The sequence below is a fragment of the Cyclopterus lumpus genome, chromosome 9 (genome assembly GCF_009769545.1).
Source record: "Cyclopterus lumpus isolate fCycLum1 chromosome 9, fCycLum1.pri, whole genome shotgun sequence".
Lineage (NCBI taxonomy): Eukaryota > Metazoa > Chordata > Actinopteri > Perciformes > Cyclopteridae > Cyclopterus > Cyclopterus lumpus.
In genome coordinates, this window is record NC_046974.1 from 18,832,851 (window position 1) to 18,854,073 (window position 21,223).

The 21,223-nt window shown below is 41.2% G+C and overlaps 1 protein-coding gene across 1 annotated transcript; it reads right to left on the reverse strand.

Annotated features, from left to right (window-relative positions):
* Window positions 1-106: 106 nt before the first annotated feature.
* loxhd1b (lipoxygenase homology domains 1b) lies at window positions 107-19,994 on the reverse strand. The gene is made up of 43 exons (XM_034541661.1): window positions 19,718-19,994; window positions 18,496-18,610; window positions 18,305-18,316; window positions 18,016-18,096; window positions 17,642-17,826; window positions 17,353-17,451; window positions 17,079-17,227; window positions 15,941-16,064; window positions 15,432-15,541; window positions 15,073-15,213; window positions 14,843-14,978; window positions 14,191-14,351; window positions 14,029-14,115; window positions 13,312-13,447; window positions 13,053-13,207; window positions 11,628-11,788; window positions 11,461-11,537; window positions 11,178-11,374; window positions 10,295-10,487; window positions 9,842-10,002; window positions 9,431-9,752; window positions 8,958-9,109; window positions 8,279-8,412; window positions 7,967-8,112; window positions 7,703-7,807; window positions 7,476-7,604; window positions 7,227-7,391; window positions 6,556-6,737; window positions 6,363-6,479; window positions 6,035-6,197; window positions 5,291-5,445; window positions 4,996-5,205; window positions 4,747-4,873; window positions 4,350-4,558; window positions 3,944-4,129; window positions 3,714-3,841; window positions 3,323-3,440; window positions 2,631-2,808; window positions 2,343-2,528; window positions 1,716-1,886; window positions 1,459-1,591; window positions 1,025-1,180; window positions 107-943 (listed from the first exon to the last, which is right to left on the reverse strand). The coding sequence occupies exons 1-43, from the start codon at window positions 19,977-19,979 to the stop codon at window positions 463-465; spliced, it is 6,795 nt and encodes a 2,264-aa protein (XP_034397552.1). The 5' UTR covers window positions 19,980-19,994; the 3' UTR covers window positions 107-462.
* Window positions 19,995-21,223: the final 1,229 nt, after the last annotated feature.

Consider the following 21,223-nt stretch of genomic DNA (forward strand, 5'->3'; position numbering starts at 1 on the left):
ATTAGCTTGTCGCAGATATATCTATCAGTGCACATGTCTGCTTTTATTTTACAGTAAAGAAATGCAAATTATATACAAGATCATTTAAAAACAATATCCTTGCCCTGCTCTGTACATTTCTTGGTCGTACTAAACGGATCCTTATCGAAAATGTTTAAATACAAATAGAAAAATGTCTCAGATAGTACAGCTTTAAAAATGTGATTTGTAGGCCGTAATTTGAATTTGTGAACATTAATGTGATTATTTTGCTTAACTTGTTCCAAATCAAAGCCATTACATATTGGACAACCATTAACATCTGCATTTCATTATTAAATCAATCCTTAATAGGTTGACCTAATTTGAAACCTGAATAGTTGGCACAAACAAACAACAGCGTTTCCTTTAAAAGTACATTCAGGTCTATCGATTTTCCAAGTCTGAAGGAATGCTCACCCACTCATCGTGTCATGCATCCTACTAATATTTGGGGTAGAGAACTCGTTGAATCTGCCCGTCGGCCTTCCGAGTGTCCAGCCACTTCCCACACTGGAAGATGGTTGTCACTGAGTTTGCTGTATTGGTCACCTCTACACACTCTAAGTACCACCCACAGTTGGAGGCGCTGCGGTCGTGCTCCACTTTGACCCTCAGCAGCTCGCCGAGGTCCAGCATCTCTAGAACAAAGCGATCTGTTCGCCCTTGCTCAAAAAGGTTGCGGAACTTCTGCCGCAGGTGGCGCTTGCCCGAGTCGCCGTTGACGCCATAGATACTGATGAAAACGTTGGCGTCCGTGCCGGCCCCTTTCACGTCCCCCGTGATGACGATGATTTCGTACTTGACAGGGACCAGGCCGCGGACTTTGCTCGCAAAGCTCTCGATGGACTTGAAGCACTCGAATGTAAGGAATTTGTCCTTTTTGGCCGCCAGAGGGATTTGAGCATCACAGTGGAAGAAATACCTAAACAGAAGGTACGGTTTTGAAGTCCCTCACCTTGACATTTTACAGAACATAGCGCAGGATGAATGAAGTTCAACTTACTTGTTTCCCAGCTCCCGTTCTGTCACCACCACCTCCAAGACGTGCCAGAAGGCTTCATTCCTCACCTTCTTTCCGTCTTTTGTGATGTGGCCGATGCAGATCCCGGCGATCTCCCCAACGTGTTTTGACGAGAACTCAAACATGTCGGTGGCACCGCTGTGAAAAGGGGCACACGAAGGTTACGACTAGTTTGTGCAGGCTTTAATTCCGAGCATTGAACGGTTAAATTCAGTGATCTGTCAAGAGAGTTTTTCTTTTGTGCGTCTCATGGGATTAGCTCCCTTGAGAGCAGAGGCTCGGAGAACAGAAAGTGAAGCTACAAGATAAAACAGGGGAGAAAAACAAAACATGTGAGAGAGTGGAGATTATATGTAAGGCCACATAATAGGGTTTTAACGTTAGCCAAGGCACCTAGACTCCCTTTGAAGACCTACCCTAAGAACTTCTTTTTCTTATTCTCCAGAACAAATTCCTTGGAACGAGCTTTCCTGCCTTCCAACACAATCCAGGCGTTTTCCATGGTGGAGGCGTCGTCTGTGCTCGCAGTTGTTATGGCAATTTCATATTCTGTGGCAAAGCAGAGAGACAAATATTGTCGCACTGTGATCATTTGACATCACGCAAATGGTTGTGATATCGCTCATCTCCGACATTCACGTAATTATGCCCACTGACTTCCAATTTTACTCACTGGTTTTATCACTGAGGTCCATAGTGTTGTTGTTGGCACAGGCCAGTTCCCTCATTATCTGAGTGTCGTCTTCATTTTTAGCCAACCAGTGGTCGCAGGGGAACCTGAAGGTCTGGTCCATTGCCTCGTCTTTCACGTCAATGTACTCCAGGTGCCAACCAGGAGCAGGGCCTAGATCGAAAGTCCGTTATTTGGTTTTATCCGTTCACTACATGAATGTATCTCAAAAGCAATGATGTGTACTCTTCTTTTTCTTTTTCATCTTTTCACAATCGAGTTGTTTTGACGGTACACTAAAAATATATCAAATTGACTGAGTAAGTAGTCATTTTGTTGCCGAGAGGATACCACTCATATCTGAAAGTGGTGTCTTCTTCTAAATGTCTCAGCAAAAAAGCAAGCAACGAAAAAACTATATACTTTTAATTTTAAAACACACGATGCAGAGTGGGGTAAGACTTCTAATATGTTGGTATGATAGCTATAACCACACCCTAATGAGATTGTAATCAAACAAAACTTTAAAACTTAAAAAAAAAAAACACTGAGAAATCATCAAAATCATTTTTAACTATGCTGTTTTAGAGAACAAAGAACCTTCGAGTTGTTTGCTCTTTTCCTCCTCACCTTTGTTATCGTGCCACACTCGGACCTTTGACAGGTCGCCCAGACTCAGCATGTCCGGGAACCTGAACACATCTTTCATTTTACGCTCAAACTTGTTCCTGTTGGTGCTCTCCTTCAGAGGCAGCGTCCCAGTGTCTCCGTACTCCCCAAACACAATTACAAACACGTTGGCGTCAGTGCCGGCACCTAAAATCACATGCTTTATGTTTTATTTATGAGGCCAAAAAACTAATTTTCTTGCTCATACTTTTAGTTTGAGAAATTAAACGTGCAACTTATGAGACCCACCTCCGGCATCACTAGTCTGGACTTGGACGATGTAAGTAGTTCTCTCCACCATCTCCTCCTCGTCCACCACAGCCGCCAGCTCACACACCGTCGTCCTCTTTGGCCCTTTAGTCTTCGACAGCCAGTTCTCATAGGTAAACACATACATCTCCTCCGTGTTCAGGTTCCGCATTAGGATCTGAAAATACAGTATCCAGACGTTCCTCGACCATGAAGTTACATGAAAATATTCAATAGCAATTGTTCTGACCAATACTTTAATTTGAATTTCATTCTTAAATTTAACTACGCGCCGGCATTTGTGGTGTATATATAGTGTTAAACAAGATATGATTGTACCTAGTTGTGGAGATGTGTAGTGGGCGATAGAGGTCTGGTGAGATAACGCCTCCTTAACTTCACGCAGATCTCTTTCATCTTCAAACTTGTCGACTTCAGACCAAACTTCAGTTTACTGTGAGTCATTATCAAAGGAAATTGCTAAGACTGTGCAGATGCTTCTCTCGCCACAAAAGGCCTTGTATAACTTGTATTCACATAGTCCTCCTCAAGACCTCTAAGAATACCTTTATATCTTTCTTTATTACATACTATATTTTGATAGGTGTTCACAAAAAGGGTGCTAGTATTATAGGGTTAACCCTAACCCTATTTATATAGTAGTAGTAGATGGTAATACTAGTAGTATTTACCCTGTCAAGAAACCAGTCAGGCCGACTTCCAGAGCCATCAATCTGAACTCTGATCTTCTTCAGAGGAGCAATGTCATCGATCTCCAAACTGAACGTGTCTTCTTGGTCCCTTTCAAACCTAGATACAAATATTATACAGCATACAATGTTGCATTTTGAAAAATATGGATTTCAGTAGGTTATCTTCAAGATATTGTCTGAGAAATATGCTTACATGCATTTTTGCCCATTTAGATGTCTGTATGCTAATTGTCATTTGATTCACTATTATTATATAAATATTGATTAAAGCCACTTTAAGTGTTGATAAGAGTGCAAATAGGTGTATTTTCCAAAACAAAGGACTATTTTATATAAATTGCTACAATCAAGGGGTAATTTGAGGACTGACCTGTCCTCATTTTTGACCAGCAGCATTTCCTCTGTGCTCCCATTGGCTCCGAACACTGTCAGGAAAATGCTGGTATCTGTCCCTGCATACTGAGTGTCCCCTGTGACAACTGTTACTGAATAAATGACCTAAAATACACAGTAATAGAAGATATAGGTAAGGAAGAGACTCATTCTGTTTTTATACAACCACGTTTTCCAAGGTTTCATATTGTAGGTGCTATGACTCACTTTGCGGTTAATGTTGATCGTGCTGGAGTCCAACACATTGAACAGTCTGGCGGTCAGACCGTCTCCCCGGTCTTTAGCCAGCCAGCACTTACATGGAAAGCTGTACTTGATACCTTTGGTTGGCACGGCAACAGACAGCTCATCCACTAACCAGCAGCTCTCTGGTGTGACACCGTTATGGCCGAGCTGAGGAAGAGACGGAGGGAGAGGAGAGGGGGAAGGTAGAACTGGGAATTTATATATCATTTGATTTTCTTTGATGTAGGTACCAGAAGGCACAGCGAGAATTCATTATTGCTGAGCTCGAATGGCTTAATTAAAATCTTAACAACAGTGCATCTGAGGAGGAAGCAGAGACAAGACAGTTTTCACAGATTTAGCAACAGAGACAGTCCCAGATTCTCACTTCCACCCTCTTGATCTCTCCTACGTCAGCCCCAGAACACACAAAGTGCTCCATGGTGCCAGCTGTGAAGGATTTCTTTCCCTCGGGGAGGTCGAGCCACAGTCGGTCTGTCTCCATGTCGTTGGGTCCGATGATGATGACATAGACCCTGGCTGTACTGCTGGCATCCCGCTCCATCCCAGTGGACAAGGTGAAATGATAGGGGATGACTGGAAGCGAAGGACAGTAATAGTTCTAGTTAAATGAACATTTGACTTTTCACTCTTATATCTGTACAGTAAATATAAAGCTACCAGAAGCTGGCTAGCTTAGCTTAGCATAAAGAGTGGACACTAGCCCTCAACAAAACCCTCCACCAGCTCCTCTAAAATTCACTAATAAACTTGTGAAGCCTTACTTGGACCCTCATCCACCGCTGCCACCTTTTTCTTCTTTTTCCTCTTGTCGGCATTTCTGTCCAGTCCCAATTTGGCTAGAAGCATCTTCTTGGAATTTGGATCAGTGTTTCTTTCCCCTTTATACCCCTGAACCAGACCCATAAGAGACAAATGATCTACTCATTTCCTTTACATTGACACATTTTACTGCAACAGCAGATAAAAGGAAATCAAATACGAAACCAAACCATAACCCAAGTTTAACAAACCTTGACAAAGAACGTCCTCTCAATGCGTTTGTCCTCTTTCTTCTTCGACAGCCAGCGCTCACACAGGAACATGTACACCTCTTCCGTTTCAAAATCCAGCACCTCAACCTGGTCGAGGTACCAGTGGGCCCCTATCATGGAGTTGTCATGACGAATATGTATCTTAAACACCTGGCCCAAGTCCACAGCTTCAATAAGGAATTTGTCCACCTAAGAGGCAAAGAGGATATGACACATTTTGACACATTTAAACGTCAGCAGTGATGTGACTCACCTCACACCTTTTCTCACATACTTCTCCTCTCTCAAACTTGTTCTTGTTGTTCTCGGATTTGGCGAGTTTGCGCTCTCCTGTGTCCCCCAGGTCTCCGTAGATGGTGAGAAAAACGTTGGCGTCAGTTCCTGCTCCATACATATCACCTGTCCGCACAGACACGCTGTACATGTGAGCTGTGACGGAAGAAAAACTGAAATATTAATTAAGTTAACGAACACTATGTACGCTCAAGTTTGGAAAATAAAGACAATTTAGACATTTATGGTGTGAACTGATGTCTATTCATTGCTTGAATAAATTGAGTAGCTTCCAATCCAACAGTATGTGTGTGTTCATGCACATATAATGAATTAAGCTAAATAATAAGCTCCTTATGAAGCTCCATAAAGCTGAGGGAAACTGCAGGTGCTAATTCTCTGTTGCTTCATCACTATGACTATGAGTGACCGGCTGCAATGGGCGGGGAACCAGGGCCCAGAAGGTTTTCTGGCATGTACGGCAGACTATATGACACTGCATCAAGTTTTCTGAACTGGAAAGACACTCTAGGGCACTTTATCCTATTATCATTATTCTATCTATAGGGGCATCCGAGAGGGCAATTTGAATTACTGTTAGTTGGTTAAATCTAAAACAGTGCTTCATATCTTAGAAGGTTTTAAGGTTTTATATGTTTTATCTTAATCTCTGGAGTATCAAGGGTGTATACTTAAGTACAGTACTTCTAGTAAATGTACTTAGTTACAATCCGGGTTAACCTACTCTCCAAAGCGTCCTCCACCTCCACTTCAGTCCTTTTCAGCTTCCCATCCCTGAGGAGTTTCTCTGTGATGATGTCCGAGGGGACCAGCTCCCTCACCGTCTCCCCATCATCTTCCGACTTGGCCAGCCAGCACTCACATGGGAATATGGTAGTCTCTGACCCCTAAAAGCAAATCTGTGAACTTAGCCCAGCTGTGTCTGCCTGACCCTGAGCGGTGTGAGCCAAAAGGCATTACATTATTAATTGCTAATAATTGAATGAGGGTACAGACAAGGAAACTCTTAATTATGCCGTATGGAGGTGTAATTTCAAGTGGATTTTTACTACCTTTCCGTTCCTTAGCTGTCGTCTTATCTCCACTCTGTCGAGGTGCCATCCTGGGTTGGAGCCCTTGTTGTCGTGTCCTATTCTGATTTTCTCGATGTCCTCACCGATATCCTCTAGCTGGTAAAAGAGACAACACAGTGTTTAAGGCTGAAGTCGCCATCTTAAAGGACATAGTCCCAATCCACACACTCACCTCCACAATAAACATGTCCTCGGCTCTCCTCTCAAAGTAAAGACGTCTCTCTCTCTTGTTGACACACAGCTGTTTCTGCTGCGTGCACACTCCCTTACGTCCGTACAAGACAATGAACACATCAGCGTCTGTTCCCGCACCAAACACATCGCTGGTGTAAATCTTTATCTCGTAAGGCACAACTGAGGGGAAAATGTCAGCTTTGTTATACAAGCAAGATGGAGGATGTCAATTTATATTTCAACAATATGTTTCACATGCTTAGACAAAGAGGCACTTAACGTAAACCCTGAAGTCCCCAAAAAATATTATTTTGTTTAAGTCTTGTGTGGACAAGGCAACATTTGTAGCCCCAAAATAATAATTTGTGTTAATATCTAATGTATCTAATATCTAAAAGAAAAAATGAAGCATTATCTACGACTGCAGTGTTGCGATTTGGACTGTTTCATGTGTAAATCAAGAAGCTGAGTACTGTTGCGTGGTGAAGTTTAAAAGGCAGGCCTACCACTGACATTATGACACGTGTTCAAGGCAGAACCAAAGAGTTAATGTTCTGACAAGCGCCCTTCTTCAGACTTTTAACTTAGGTAAAACTTAGCGTGAAGCACTTTTGCAGGAAGATTTTTCAATCAGCACACTGATGGATTAGAGTACTTCTGTTCACTCACATGGCATGTAGAGTTCCGTCTGTAACTCAGCGCTGTAAAGATCCCTCACAATCGCCCCATCATCCTCTTCTTTATCCAACCAGCGGCCACATGGGAAGCGTAGTCTCTGACCCTGAGAGACGGCGTCAATCTCGACCCAGTCCAAGAACCAACCAGATGAACTCCCTGATTGGGAGAAAGCAGTATTAATCTATTCAGTTTCATAGTGTGCTGTATCATTTTGGTCTGGAGAGCCTTTTCTTCACCCACCTGAGTTGTCGTGGCCAATTCGAAGCTTTTCCAGGTCGCCCAAATCCACCGCCTCCACGGTGAACTCATTGATCATCCCCTGTTCAAACTTATTCTTATAGTTCTTACACGCCTTTAGGTTTATGACCCCTGTGAGTGACATCCAAACATTTTTAATTCAGATTGGCATCATTTAGCAAACATACAGCACAAGGCCACCACGAGAAGTCCAGAATGCTGGTGAGTACCTGTGTTGTCATGTTCACCAAATAGGATGGCAAAGACGTTGGCATCCGTTCCAGCATACTTCTTCTCTCCGGTTTTTATTTTGAGAGTATATGTTGTGGACATGGCTATAAGATCAAATTTAAAAAGTCAGTACTTTAATCCTTCATCTTCACACTAATACACTCGTCCCGTTTTGCTCTTGTCTACACTTGCATGTTTCACCAGCACTTAGATAAATACTGGAGCAGCCCTTAAGACATGAGCCAGCTTTGAAAGTATGTTACATTTCTGCTCGAGCCCCAGAGTTGCGCCTGTTCCCTCCTCATCCTCATCCTTCCTCATGAAGGCCTCGTCCACAGGAACTAGCTCTCTTGCTATCTGTCCATCGTCCTCATCCACTGCCAGCCAGCGGGTACAAGGGAAATAGTACCTGCAGAGGAAATACGTCTGATCAGCACGAACAACAAATGATCACATCACTATCCGTTTTTAATAATTACATGAAGATATTACTCTCACAGTTGAGTGAGATATTTCCTCTTGATAACTGAATAACTGAACAAAACCCACGCAAACTGCATGTTGGTTTCACTTACGTAGTATCATCCTTTGTGTCCACGATCTCAACGCGATCCAGGTACCAAGACGAATAAGAATGAGTGTTGTCATGACGGATTCGTAGCTTCTTCAATAAACCCAGATCAACAGCTGTCACGATGAAAACATCCTCCTGCAAAATACAGACAATAACCTTTTAGATATATTTATTTGGTATTTTTTAAACATTATACATCATACTGAAATAAAGGCAATATCTGGCTGTTTTTGTAGACAAACATTACCTCCACTGAATGACAATAGGCTATTGTTGCTTTTGATTATGCGGAAGCAAGGTTAGTGATCCCGCAGTGTAGAGATTAATAATTCACAGGTTTGGATTAAGTAATGAGTAAATGTAGGACAGGTTCAATGAGACAGAGGACTCCTCACAGCTCCTGCAGGAGAGCTTGTATTCCTAGCAGAATACACTCCCACCCACACCTTGGTGTAAGGCTCATGTTGCGTGGAAGTAAATCAAATAATACTTCAAAAAATGTGAGCCATCCTAAATATTAATAATGTGTTTTGAGTGATTTTTAAGAATTATAGTGGACTGTTTGGCTTTGCTGTTTGCAGTAATTAATTAAATAATATGTATAATCAATTGTACTCCTTACTTGTATCTTTAGCTGATTTAAAAAGCAGTGGCCACGTCTTTGTTCAAACGCATCATACCTGCCGACGCTCAAATTTGTTGAGGTTGTCAGAGTTCTTCAGACAGCGCTCTCCGGTGTCTCCATTTTTCCCATAAATGTTAATGAAGACATTGGCGTTGGTCCCAGCACCGAGCATGTCACCAGTGAAGACGCACACTTCATAGGTGTTGACTGTCAGACAACACAAGGGATGAGTAACTAAATCCTCTTTAACCTGTCGCATATGTGGGCCAGGAAATCAAATCACAATCATGCATGTCTTCAACACTGAGTACAAGATATGTGTGAAAGAATGCAACACTGACTACAGTGATATTAGTTTTTCATCCCCCCTCATCTTTGTATAAATAGCAGCTCCACTAAGTTTTGGGTCTATTTATTGAAGCTATTGTGGGGTTAGTAATTAGGTTGGTATTACTGTATGTTTCAAATATTATTTCTGATGAATTTTCCCATTGTGCCGTTTACATGGTTGCTATATTTAGTTAATACCTTCCAGCTCCTCTGCATCCTCAGGCAGCAGCTCCACCACCAGCTCGCCGTCCTCCTCTCCCACAGCCAGCCAGCGCGAACAGGGGAAATGGTAAGTCAGAACCACTTGCTGCATCTCCTCTCCTCGCTCCTCGTCCACGTCTTCCTCATCTTTTTTCTTTTTCTTCTTCTTTTTCTTGTCCTCCTTTTTCCTTTCCTTGGGCACCAAGGCCAGGATTAGACGTTTGACGTCCACTGTCTCCAGGAACCAGCCAGATCCGATCCCTGAGCCATCGTGGCCGATGCGGATCTTGAAGACCTTCCCCACATCTTTGGCCTCTATCTAAGGGAACAGTTGAAATGATTTAACTCAAAATGTAACATTCTGACACCAACGTTTAACTACTGAGATGCATTTTGTAGCTCTGATACCTTAAATATTTCTGTGGTGTTTCGTTCGTAGTTGTTTGATCTGCTTTCGAGCGTGATGCCCTCCGTCTTCCCCTTGTCCCCATAGATCTGGATGAACACTCTGGCGTTGGTACCAGCAAAAGTCACATCTCCAGTCACGACTGTTACCTCATAATTAATCACTGGAAAGATCATATTAAAAATAGTCAAAGGAAGTGGTAATGAGAGAAAATTGGTAAAGTGAAATTAGAATAATGGCATTAATGTCGTAAATATTCCTTGAGAAAAACAGTTTAACATTTTTTTTAAATATTTTTTGTGAAATGACACGAGGATTCTAAGTCTTTAAGCCTTAAAATACAGGAACAATTACAAAGATTGTCACCATATCAGGATGAATCTGCAGTGTGTGTGTGTGTGTGTGTGTGTGTGTAGTTTCTTCTTATGGTGTGAGATTGTGTGAATGTTGCCTACGTTGTTCTATGTCCAGGATTTCGCTTGGATAGATCTCTACCTCTGTCTTGCCATCAGCCTCATCCCTAGACAGCCAGCGGTGACTGGGGAACATGTATTGCTTTCCATGGACTGGAACCATAAGCTGAACACTGTCCAAGAACCAGCCGGCACGCATGCCTTCATTGGTGTGGCCAATCATCAGACGGTTGATCTAGAATAAGAATAAATGGATGACAATATCTACATGTATGGGTCCACTGTAGCTCATGGGGGAGAGTGATCGTCCCATAACCACAAGGTTGCATGTTGAAGTATCCTTGAGCAAGACACTGAACCCCCAGTTGCTCCCCGGGCGCTTCACTGCAGTCCACTGCTCATTAATAACTGAGGATCGGTTAAATGCAGAGAAGAATTTCCCCACGGGGATCTATAAAAGTGTACATTTCTTTTCTTTTCCTTGATAAAGGATTACACACATTTACTGAGGGGTCAGGCAAAGACATGCTAATAAAATAAAAACTAGAAAACGGGACAAAAGCATTTGTCTACAGTTGTTCATCTCTTACTTTAACAAATGCAGCGTCATAGTTGGACCCGGTCTAATGAAAAGTCAGTATACTGTCAATCTATGAAAGAAGGCTACAAAGGGAGACTGCAAAGTTAAGATCTTATCCAGACCACTGATGATGGTATCTTCGGTAATATAATTCCTTGAATGTAAATAACCCGATATTCATCATGTGGCTCATTCAAAGCACTTTGACAGCATATCTTGTTAGCATGAGTGACTCTATGATGGAAAGAACCCCAAAGTATTTGACTGTGTGCTTTCAATAGAATATTTCTAAAGCCCCTCATACTATCAACACCAAACCACATGTTTTTGCCTCCACTGTGTCACCTGTCCAATATCAATTGTTTCCACTGTGAAGATGTCAACGCGAGCCGTCTCAAAGTAGTTCCCCAGGTTGTTGGCAGAGACCAACAGCATCATTGTACTGGTGTCACCCTTGTCTCCATAAAGCTTGACGAACACGTTGGAGTCCGAGCTGCTCCCGGGGATGCTACCCGTCTTCACCGCGATGTGATAGTCAACGTCTGACACACGCAGAGACACAAACACAAGCGTCAAGGGGAGTTTCAGTTTGAAGGTTGAAATAAAACTCAAGATTCTTCTGACTTACTGTAAAGACGCTGTCCATCTGAGAATGGCACTAACTCTCTAACGATCTGTCCGTCATCCTCGTTGCGGTCCAGCCACCTGCAATGAACCAACTCTCATCTATTACACACACACACACACCTGTGGTGTTGTAACAACTGTTCAGCACTATTTTCTCTGTGTTCACACCTGTTGCAAGGGAACTCCACAGCATTGGCCTCAGCCTGTCCCTCCTCTCTTACAATCACTTTATCGAGGAACCAGCCGCAGCCTCCACCTTTGCCATCATGTCCAATCCTCACCCTGCGAATCTTCCCAAGAGCCACAGCCTCCACTATAAACTCATCCAACTGGAGGGACACAAAAACATTAGAATAATTAGTCACATCATATTTAGCAGATAAAACACATTGTAATTATTCATATTATTTTATTCATATCCCATATTTCATATTGCATTACATATTGGGGGCAGGCTGGTGAAACAACCATAAAACCACTGGAATCCCTGTATAAACAAACTCTTAAAACGTTGGACAAAAAGCCACTCGATGTTCATCATGGGATACTGGAGAAATACAATCTGCTGAGCTTTGTGAATTTTAGACTATTTTCAAATTTGTGCATGGTCTATAACATCTAAATGGTCTGGCCCCTCCTCCACTGGGTGAGCTGGTGTACAGTCGCTCAGTGAGTTCAATCAGATCCACCAGAATAGCCTCTTTACTCGACTGCACCCTTCCATTTCGCCGAAATGCATTGGTCAATCATCCTTTTCTGTGAAAGCCACAAATCAGTGGAACACCCTGCTGGACGTGGTGAAGAGCTGCAGCTCTATCAGCACTTTTAAAAATAAACTAACTAAGCTGGTCAGCGCTTTGAGCAAAATTATTTCTTTCGTAGTTCGTATTTCTTACTTTTAATGTTTTTTTATTACTTACTTTTAATAGTTTATATTACTTACGTCTAATGTGCTGTACTGTAGCTTTGCATTGTGTGTATTGTGTGTTCTTCTTACCACGTATACTGTTGTATTGTGTCTTATCTTGTACTGTTTGCTATTGTTCTATGTTTGTTATGTCTGTCAAGGGACTACAGATGCAAATTAACTGTGGCTACAATCTGGTACAGTGCATCAAATGGTGACATTTATGTTTTAACTGTACATGGTCCCTTTTAAATAAAGAAGAAAAAAAATATATATATGTTACCAGTGTTTGTGCTATCGATAGATGTTATATAGCGTTTACATAACAGTATTCCCAAAAGGAGAGTCTAGTTTATACAACATGTTGATAAAAGTAGGTTGTAGGTTGTTCAATGCCTATGATTATTGAGCTGAAATTCACCACCTTGTCACACCAGAAACAGTAAGCAGCATCCTACAGGTGCAGCACATTTGAGTCATTAAGAGCACACAGACGAGTGATTGGCTCCAGTGTGTGTAAGAGAAAAGAATCCGTTTAATTAAAGCTTGTTGATGGACGTTTGTCTTGTGATTCTTAAATAGAGAGAAGCAAAAACTAAGAAGAAGGAGGACAAATAAACACGTTTTTCCCTTCCTGATATTTCACTTAGCGTCATGTCTGACGACGAAGCACTGAATGTACCCACATTTCCTTTCTCAAACTTGTTGACGTTGTTTTTGCAGACGACCAGCTCTCGATTTCCGGTGTCCCCCTGGTCTCCAATCAGATTTAGAAAAACAGATGCGTCTGTGCCGCTGCCGCCAACAGTCCCCGTGCAAACGGTCACTCTGTATTTGATCCCTGCAGAACAGAGATAACACAATTCAATCAGGATGAACATTCTTGTCTATGTTTGGCAGAGCAGATCTCTGTTGCTCGTGGTGAATACGGGTGCCTTTACACACCGGGCAGCGGCTCAGCGATGGAGTCTCCTGTGGCAGTTAGCTCCCTCACAACCTCGTTATCGTCTTCATTTGTGTCCAGCCAGCGCTCACAAGGAAACTTGTACTTCTCCTTTGTTAACGTCTTCATCAAAGTTGCCTGGTTGAAAACATGCAAAGCTCCAATACATGTCAGGGAATGTGTCTGGATTATTATTTCAAGTGTTTGAACACTGAACTCTCAAAGATGTACAATCCTCTGAACTCTCTTGTTCATTTATAAGAGACGTAAAAAAGCATTTTCTTTTCCATAGGAAAATTATACACACATTATCTACATCTGCCTTGGGTTTGATTAAAATATATAAAAATAATATTAGATGTCATTTAGCTGACGCTTTTATCCAAAGCAACTTACAATCATGTTACGGGGACACACGCTACGGGGAACAATTCAGGGTTAAGCGTCTTGCTCAAGGACACATTGACTAGGGCTGGGATTGAACCTCCGACCCCATGATGGTAAGACGGCCCTGCTAACCACTGACTCACAGTCACTGCTAATGCCTTTCAATGCCGAGGATAAGACATCATATTATTATCGCTGTTGTGTTCCCCATTGTGCCTACAACTGTGCATATTTAGGCATTATATCATTATCACAGAATAATACCAATATTAGTTAGAATGCTTGTGAATGAATTACTAACAGCTAATTATTAACAACGTAATTATTTTCACCTTACTGAGATGCCATCCTGCAAAAGGATTTCTCTTCTCGTGCCAGATGCGGAGTTTGGTAAATCTTCCCAAATCCGGCAGCTCAACCTGCAAGAGCACATAAAAGGTTTTCCCACGAAGCCTCACTAACGGCTGAGAATAATGCGTGTGGTTTGAACCTACCATAAACCTGTCCACTTGTCCCTGTTCAAAATTGTCTGTTTTGTTGTTCAGTCCCATCTCATCGCTCTTGCCCTTTTCTCCGTACACCTGGAAACAGATATCCGCATCGGTTCCGGCACCGGGCATGTCTGATGTCCAGATCCACAAGGACCAGGGGTGCTCTGAGAAGAATCAAATCACATCAGTTTAATAAGTGCTTTCTCGACACAGCAGTCACTTTGACCAATGGAAGCAGTTTGGGCCAACTTCTACTCCTCAACATTTCAGTCCCTGAAAGGTCATTATTGCTTGTGAATTGTGAATGAATATAAATATAAGACAGTAGAGAAATACATTTGTGTGGACAGAAAGGAATTAAATCAATATCATCAAATTCTGCTGTATATGCTTTTTGACCAGAATAAGTATTTTACATAAAAATTGCACTGACATTTACCTTTTTCTTTGAAAAGAGATGTTTATTTCACAAGCAATAGGAAAAACAACTCTTTAAAATGACATAGCAGATGAAAGTAGACTGCCCGCTGAGTTATTATGCAAATGTATGAGACATATGATGGAGCTTTGAATGGTGTTTTGAATATGTTTGCTCAGTGTTTCAGGAAATCAAAATCAAAATGACAGCTGCCATAACTATTGACATTCAACTTACTCTTCTGTCTCCTCTGCCTGAGTGAGACCATCTCATAGAGCTCTCTCTCTATCAGCCCATCTCCTTCCCTCTCATCCAGCCATTTACTGCATGGGAAGGTCTGCTCTACCCCTGTGAACGGACAGTACACCACCACCTACGTGGAGGGCGAATGGATTCAACTGAATTATCTCGCAGTAAATTGCCGGATTGTAGTGTTTGCATACGTGCGTGTGCATGTTCCAATTTACCTTCTCGCAGTACCACCCAGCACTGACTCCGTCATTGTCGTGTCCAATGGTGACTCTGCTGAGGGGACTGAGGAGCGCAGCAAGCTCCACATTGAAGATGTCTGTCAGGTCACGCTCAAACTTTCCTCCCTCCAAAAACACCTGGATACAAACACATTAAAGTGTAAATCCGAAATTTTTTAAAAAGCAATGACCATTAAGCACCTAAAATGCCATTGAAGCAAAACAAGTCTGGATTACCACTAGAACAAACATTACAACGCTAAGTTCAAGGTCTTTATGTACGTTATTTTACAAATGAACACTAACATGTTTTTATTTTGATGAAGTACAAGTTGTCTACATTATCTTCTCATCACCTTGCCACTGTTCTTCATGCCTTTCGAGCCGTGCATCACAATGTGGATTTTGGAGTTGGTCCCGGCACCTCGGATGTTTCCTGTCACAATCTGGACGTTGTACACAATACCTGGTGGTAGAGTTACATGTCTGGCTATCAGAGGATCTGCCAGCGGGGTCACTGTGGTTCATGGCTCCTATACTCCCGACGGGGGCTGAGCAGGAACCAGATCAACTACATCTAAACATTGATAGTCTGAACCAAGAATTTACTTTTTGTCTTTTTGGACTAAATAAGGGAAAGATCATATGATCTGTTCCTTGGTAGCAGTAATGTTATTGTCTTACAAACCTACAGGCAATATCTTTCAGACCAGGCAAGCGGATCATTATTCCAAAATGAGGCAAATTATTTGGAGACAATAGCCGAGCGTTGAGTTCATTTTCATCCTAACCACGATTGCATTAACTGACATGAGGACGAGCGTATGTAAGGATATTATTCCAGGATCATGAACACATTTCTCACCTGTGGGCTGGTTCCCCCCCACCAAAATGTCTCTCTGGATCTTCCCATCATCCTCATCCATGGCAAACCACCGACTGATTGGAATTTCATACACCATTTTATTTCCCATATCATCCACAACTACCTGTATAGAAAGTAAATCAGAATGTAAACACAGCCAACATATGATGGAGGTCTGTTGTAGATGAAATGTTACTATAAAGCAAAACAATCGGGAACATTTTGAGAGACAGAACGGGTTGCTTTGTTGAAAATATGATTTATGAAGCCTTCTAAAAAAAAGTAAAAATAAGTAGATTCAAAGGGTAAATATCTTAATTTTAAAACTATATAATTTAGTTTATATAATTATTATACTTTAATACTGAAATAACTTGATTAATGCTTTAATTTATGAAATTCAATGTATAATTCTAAATTGGCAGCTAATTAATTTATAAACTGTATGAACTAATTACAATGTATTGTCTTTGTTATTACTTTGAATCCTGTAAGGAAAGAGTGTAAGCAACTGAAATTATTTACTAACATGCCATATTGTATACACGCCGAAGCATGTTTTAGCAGCAATGACAATTATTTTGCTTAAAGACAACTTTTACTCCCAAATCCATGTGAACTCCTGCGGCAGCACACGCACAGTGCAACTAGGACATGATTAACTACCGTTGTCATTACCGCTGATCTTTGGTGTCAGTCTGTGCTGCAGTCACCAACAAGTCTACCGACTCATCTGTCTGTTTTCTGTAAGGCGATCCCTCAATGGGTCACGGTCTCCCTTTGCACAGAGGGTGTGTGTGTCCCGTGTGTGTGTGTGTGTGTGTGTGTGTGTGTGTGTGTGTGTGTGTCTGTTTAATGGCACTCATCTCTTAGTTGAGCACATTGTATGTGTTGGAGGAGAATGAACACCAGACTCACATATCTTAAGTACCTCTGCAGAGCTGAGCAGAATGAGTTACAGTAAGACACTCTGCCAGAGTTTTGTTCTTCTGTAAATTCCTTAAGTTACACACAATGTAACCAGTGAAAGTTATTCTTGAGATATCTGTATCAGGAATTGATCAATGTATTTTTAATGATTGAACTTCAAAGCTTCCTAAAGGAACAGTCTGGTAAATAATATCTGTCTGTTTCTTACCTTGTCCACAAACCATCCTGCAGAAGAGCCTTTGTTATTATGGCCAATGGTGATCTTTCTCACTTTACCCAAGTTTGGAGCCTCGATGGTGAACTTGTCCTCTGTGCCCTTTTCAAAGTTGTTTTTGTCGTTGTCAAGTCGTCTTTCACCTTAAACAATAGAACAATTTGTAAAGTATATGAGATAAATGTCAAACCAGAGAAGAATCCAGTTTAACATTTCAGCTTGAATTCATTTCGGAAGTAAGTTTATTGCGTGTTGTGCTGTAATTTACCTGTGTTTCCAAACTCCCCGAAGATATTGATAAAGACATCCGCATCCGTGCCACTGCCTTTTACATCAGCAGTGAAAACACTCACTATATACTTATTATCTGTAAATATAAAAAGAAAAAGCTTTAATAAACAATTAAAATAATTATTACGTCAACCACACGCAGCCGATCAGGCTGATCCATTTAATTAATCACTGGAGGATTTAACTAATCTTCCCAAAAAATGGCAATTAATTGTATAATATAATACTTTAAAGTGTTAAACATATACTTATATGTGTCTACATACATTTGGGTATGTCCATGGGATCCATGCTACCCAGCAGGTCTCTGATATAAAGGCAGTCTCCCTCCACCTTACTGAACCAGTTGTTACAAGCAAAGTAGAACCTCAGGTGAGGCCTGATCACATCCGTCACCACCACTCGGTCCAGGAACCAGTTGGCGCTCAGGCCGGTGTTGTCATGCTCAATCCTGAAGGGACAGAAGAAGCTTGATAAGTAAGTCTCACTCTTCTTTTAAACAAATTCAGGGGAAGAAACAAATATTTCTTAATCTGATCCAAGGCCAGCAGTGTTTAGTCTAGGTCGAACTTAAAGCTGCCCGTACCTGATCCTGAAAAACAGACTTAATCGTGGATGAAACGACTTGAGTCTGACATACCTTATCTTTTTCAAAAGTCCAACATTGTGAGTTCTAATTCTGAAAACATCTGTTTTGGCCCGTTCGAATGCCGTGCGACTCCTGAAATCACAAAGTGTGAATGTCAGCATCGTTTCACTCATCAAACACCTTCACTACGAAAGTGTTAAAATAAAAAAATTTAAATATTCACTAATTACTAAACATCAAAGCGTTGCAAACATTTGGGGAAACCATGCAGCAAATCATGTAATGCAAACAAATCAGCAGCCATTCTTTCACAACCACCACTGCATTAATAAATACATACCTCTTTTCTGTGCTGTGAGGGAAAAAAACAAAACACAGTTTTTACTTCAAGCACAAAAACTAACTCAATCACATTTGGAGTCTGAGGCCTCTGGCTAGATGAGTGTGATCAACTCAAATTAAGTTATTGTTGTTTATTTGGTCAAATGGTCTTACTTTCACCCCGCAGGGTCATCTTTGAAGAGGACTTACTTGCTTGCCAGGTGGACTTTGGGAGTGATGCCATTGTCTCCAAACAGAGTGACAAACACGTTGGCATCAGTGCCGGCTCCTCGCTCGTCGCCAGTGATGGTCACCACCTCATACACTGGAGGGTTCAGTGACGTAATACAAACGGAGGTGCGTTTTACAAAAGCAGATGCACATTATACATAAAGCAGGAGAAAGTGTGTTACAAAGGGTGTGCAGCAGGATGGTAAACATAGAGAGTGATATACAGTGGACCGCTATAATCTGATGTCATTTGTTTGTTGCATTAATACTTCTATTCTTATGAGAATTACGATGAATCATGAATGAATTATACGTTTTATAAATTTATTTTTTTGTACTTTGTCCAATGAATCCTCTCAGTAAGAGCTAGTATTATAGAAATGTTTCCTTGGTTTGGAGGGAATCGGGAAATGAAGGTTTTTGTCTTTTGTGCAGGTTACAAATAAATAGTTAATGTGACAAGTTCCCTTAAATTAAACAATCACAAAATAAATACCTTCAATTTGACTCAAAGTGACTATCAAATTCCACTATTATTTCTAACTCAAACTAACTACTGTATATTAGAGGCGACTCACATGCTTTTGTCTCGCTTCAATGGCAAACATTATTACCCTCTGAATAAACCCTCAAACACTTAAATAAGAGATATTGATAATAATGTACAATTGAAAGTAAGAAGTGAAACATTAAGGTTTTAAGTATGTTTTTCAATAAAAATACAACTAATCATTGAGGGATTCTGTTATAGTTTGATTATAGAAACATAAATGTACAAAAGGTTTAGTTTAAATTGCGTATTTGCGAAAGGGCTGACATTTAAAGGTTAATTTAGGGTGAAAAGAGTGCGTGTGTGTTTCTGTGTGTTCGTGAGGGAATGTGTGTCTATGGAGAAATCAGATATGTGTTCAGTATGGCCTTACATTAAGGTGTTTACATTTAACGAGAAACTCTAGAGGACTGCGAAACCCCTCATTAGCATGTGAAACCACCACATGTAAAAGCGGCAGGTATCATATGGCTGCAGGTTGAAGGAAACATACACTTCACTCAGTGTAATGTTGCTATGAACATCAAACCAACGCATGGGCCCATTACAGCTCGTACTATTTCCTGAATAAACATCAAATTGTCCTTGAATTAATGACATCACAACATGCTCTCTCTATGAAGATAATTCCACATTTCACTTTTCAATTACCTTTCTTTTTGTGATACTCGTCCTCGTAATTTTCTACTTCTTCTGACTCATAGTTGCGAAGCTCATTCTCATAGATCTCAACGTAATTTTCCACCTTCTTCTTCTTTCCTTTTGTCTTCTTGGTTTCTTCATCAGTATCTCCCCGAACTGAACCTTTCTTCTTCTTTTCTTTCTTTTTCTTTTTCCCTTCCTCTTCCTCCCCAGCTGCATGTTCTTCCTCTTTCTCAGAGTCCTTCTTGTTTTTTTTATCCTTTGCCCCCATCTTATCTGTGACGGAGGACTTCCTGGAGCCTTTCTTAGTCGTTTCAATCACATCAGGTATAGTTTACCTCCTGTCTTTTAACTCTGGAGTCATTGTTGTTATCCTCATTATCCAAATTCTGTGAGTCACTGCTCAACTCATCCTCTTTGGCTTTCTTTTTCTTCCAGAGTTTTCTTTATCTCTCCCCTTGTTTTTCGTGCTCCTCACACCTGGCCCTGATGTGTCAGAATTGTATCAAACTTCATCCCTGTCTTTAAACTTCTTCTTCAATCTTCCAGCATCCTCTGAATCACGCACTCGTTTACTTTTCTTCTTGGGCTTTGGTTCCTGATCCTCTGAGTCCTCGTCATCTACATCTCTGGTTTCCTCCTCGGCGCGCCGTCTTGTTTTTTTTGTTTTTTGTGGGGGTCTTTAATTTATTTACTACCTTGTAACCGTAACCGATGCCTGTGTGTTCTTGGGAAACTTGATTAAACTGACCCCAGCTCTCGGAGGAGTGACCCGTTGGCAGGACACGTCCGAGTCAGAGCCCACAGAGGGAAGCTGGGGAAGCCCTTCTCTGCAGGTTGTCCTGACCTACAACTGCAGCAGATGCTCTGACCTCATTAAAAATTATAATCGGTATGTCACCTGACCAGACAAAGAAACCCTAACTGGGACTGGAGAGCTGCTGGAATATCTAAAGTACTGCAGTAATCCCTATTTTATACAACGACAGTGCTTACAGCTATCTGCCTAAAATTGGGACTTTATTAGATACATTTTAATGTGTCTGGTGATAATAAACAGAATAAATGCATTTAGGTCATTTTTGTCATCACGCTTCCAAGTTATAAAAGAAACAACAAAAAAACGCACACTTTTTACTGCATTGAAAATGTTACTGAAGTATAAGTATGTAAGAATAATCAGAACAAATTTAAATAAAGTATTCAAAGTTAAAGTAGTCCACACAGAGAAATCGTCCCGTGACTCTTATACTATTAAATATTATATATTTATACTATTATTGCATGCATGCTTTAATGTAAAGCAATATTTTACTGCAATATTTTACTGTAGTTGAGGTTGAGTTCATTTCAACTGTTTTTATTTCCATCCATTGTCTGCCGCTTATCCGGGGTTGGGTCGTGGTGGCAGCAGGCCCAGCAGGCCGACCCAGGCTTCCCTCCAGGGGCGTTTGTAGGATTCCAAGAAAGGGGGGGCTAAGCCCCAAGGGGAGTGTCACCCTTGTTTTTCTTGGG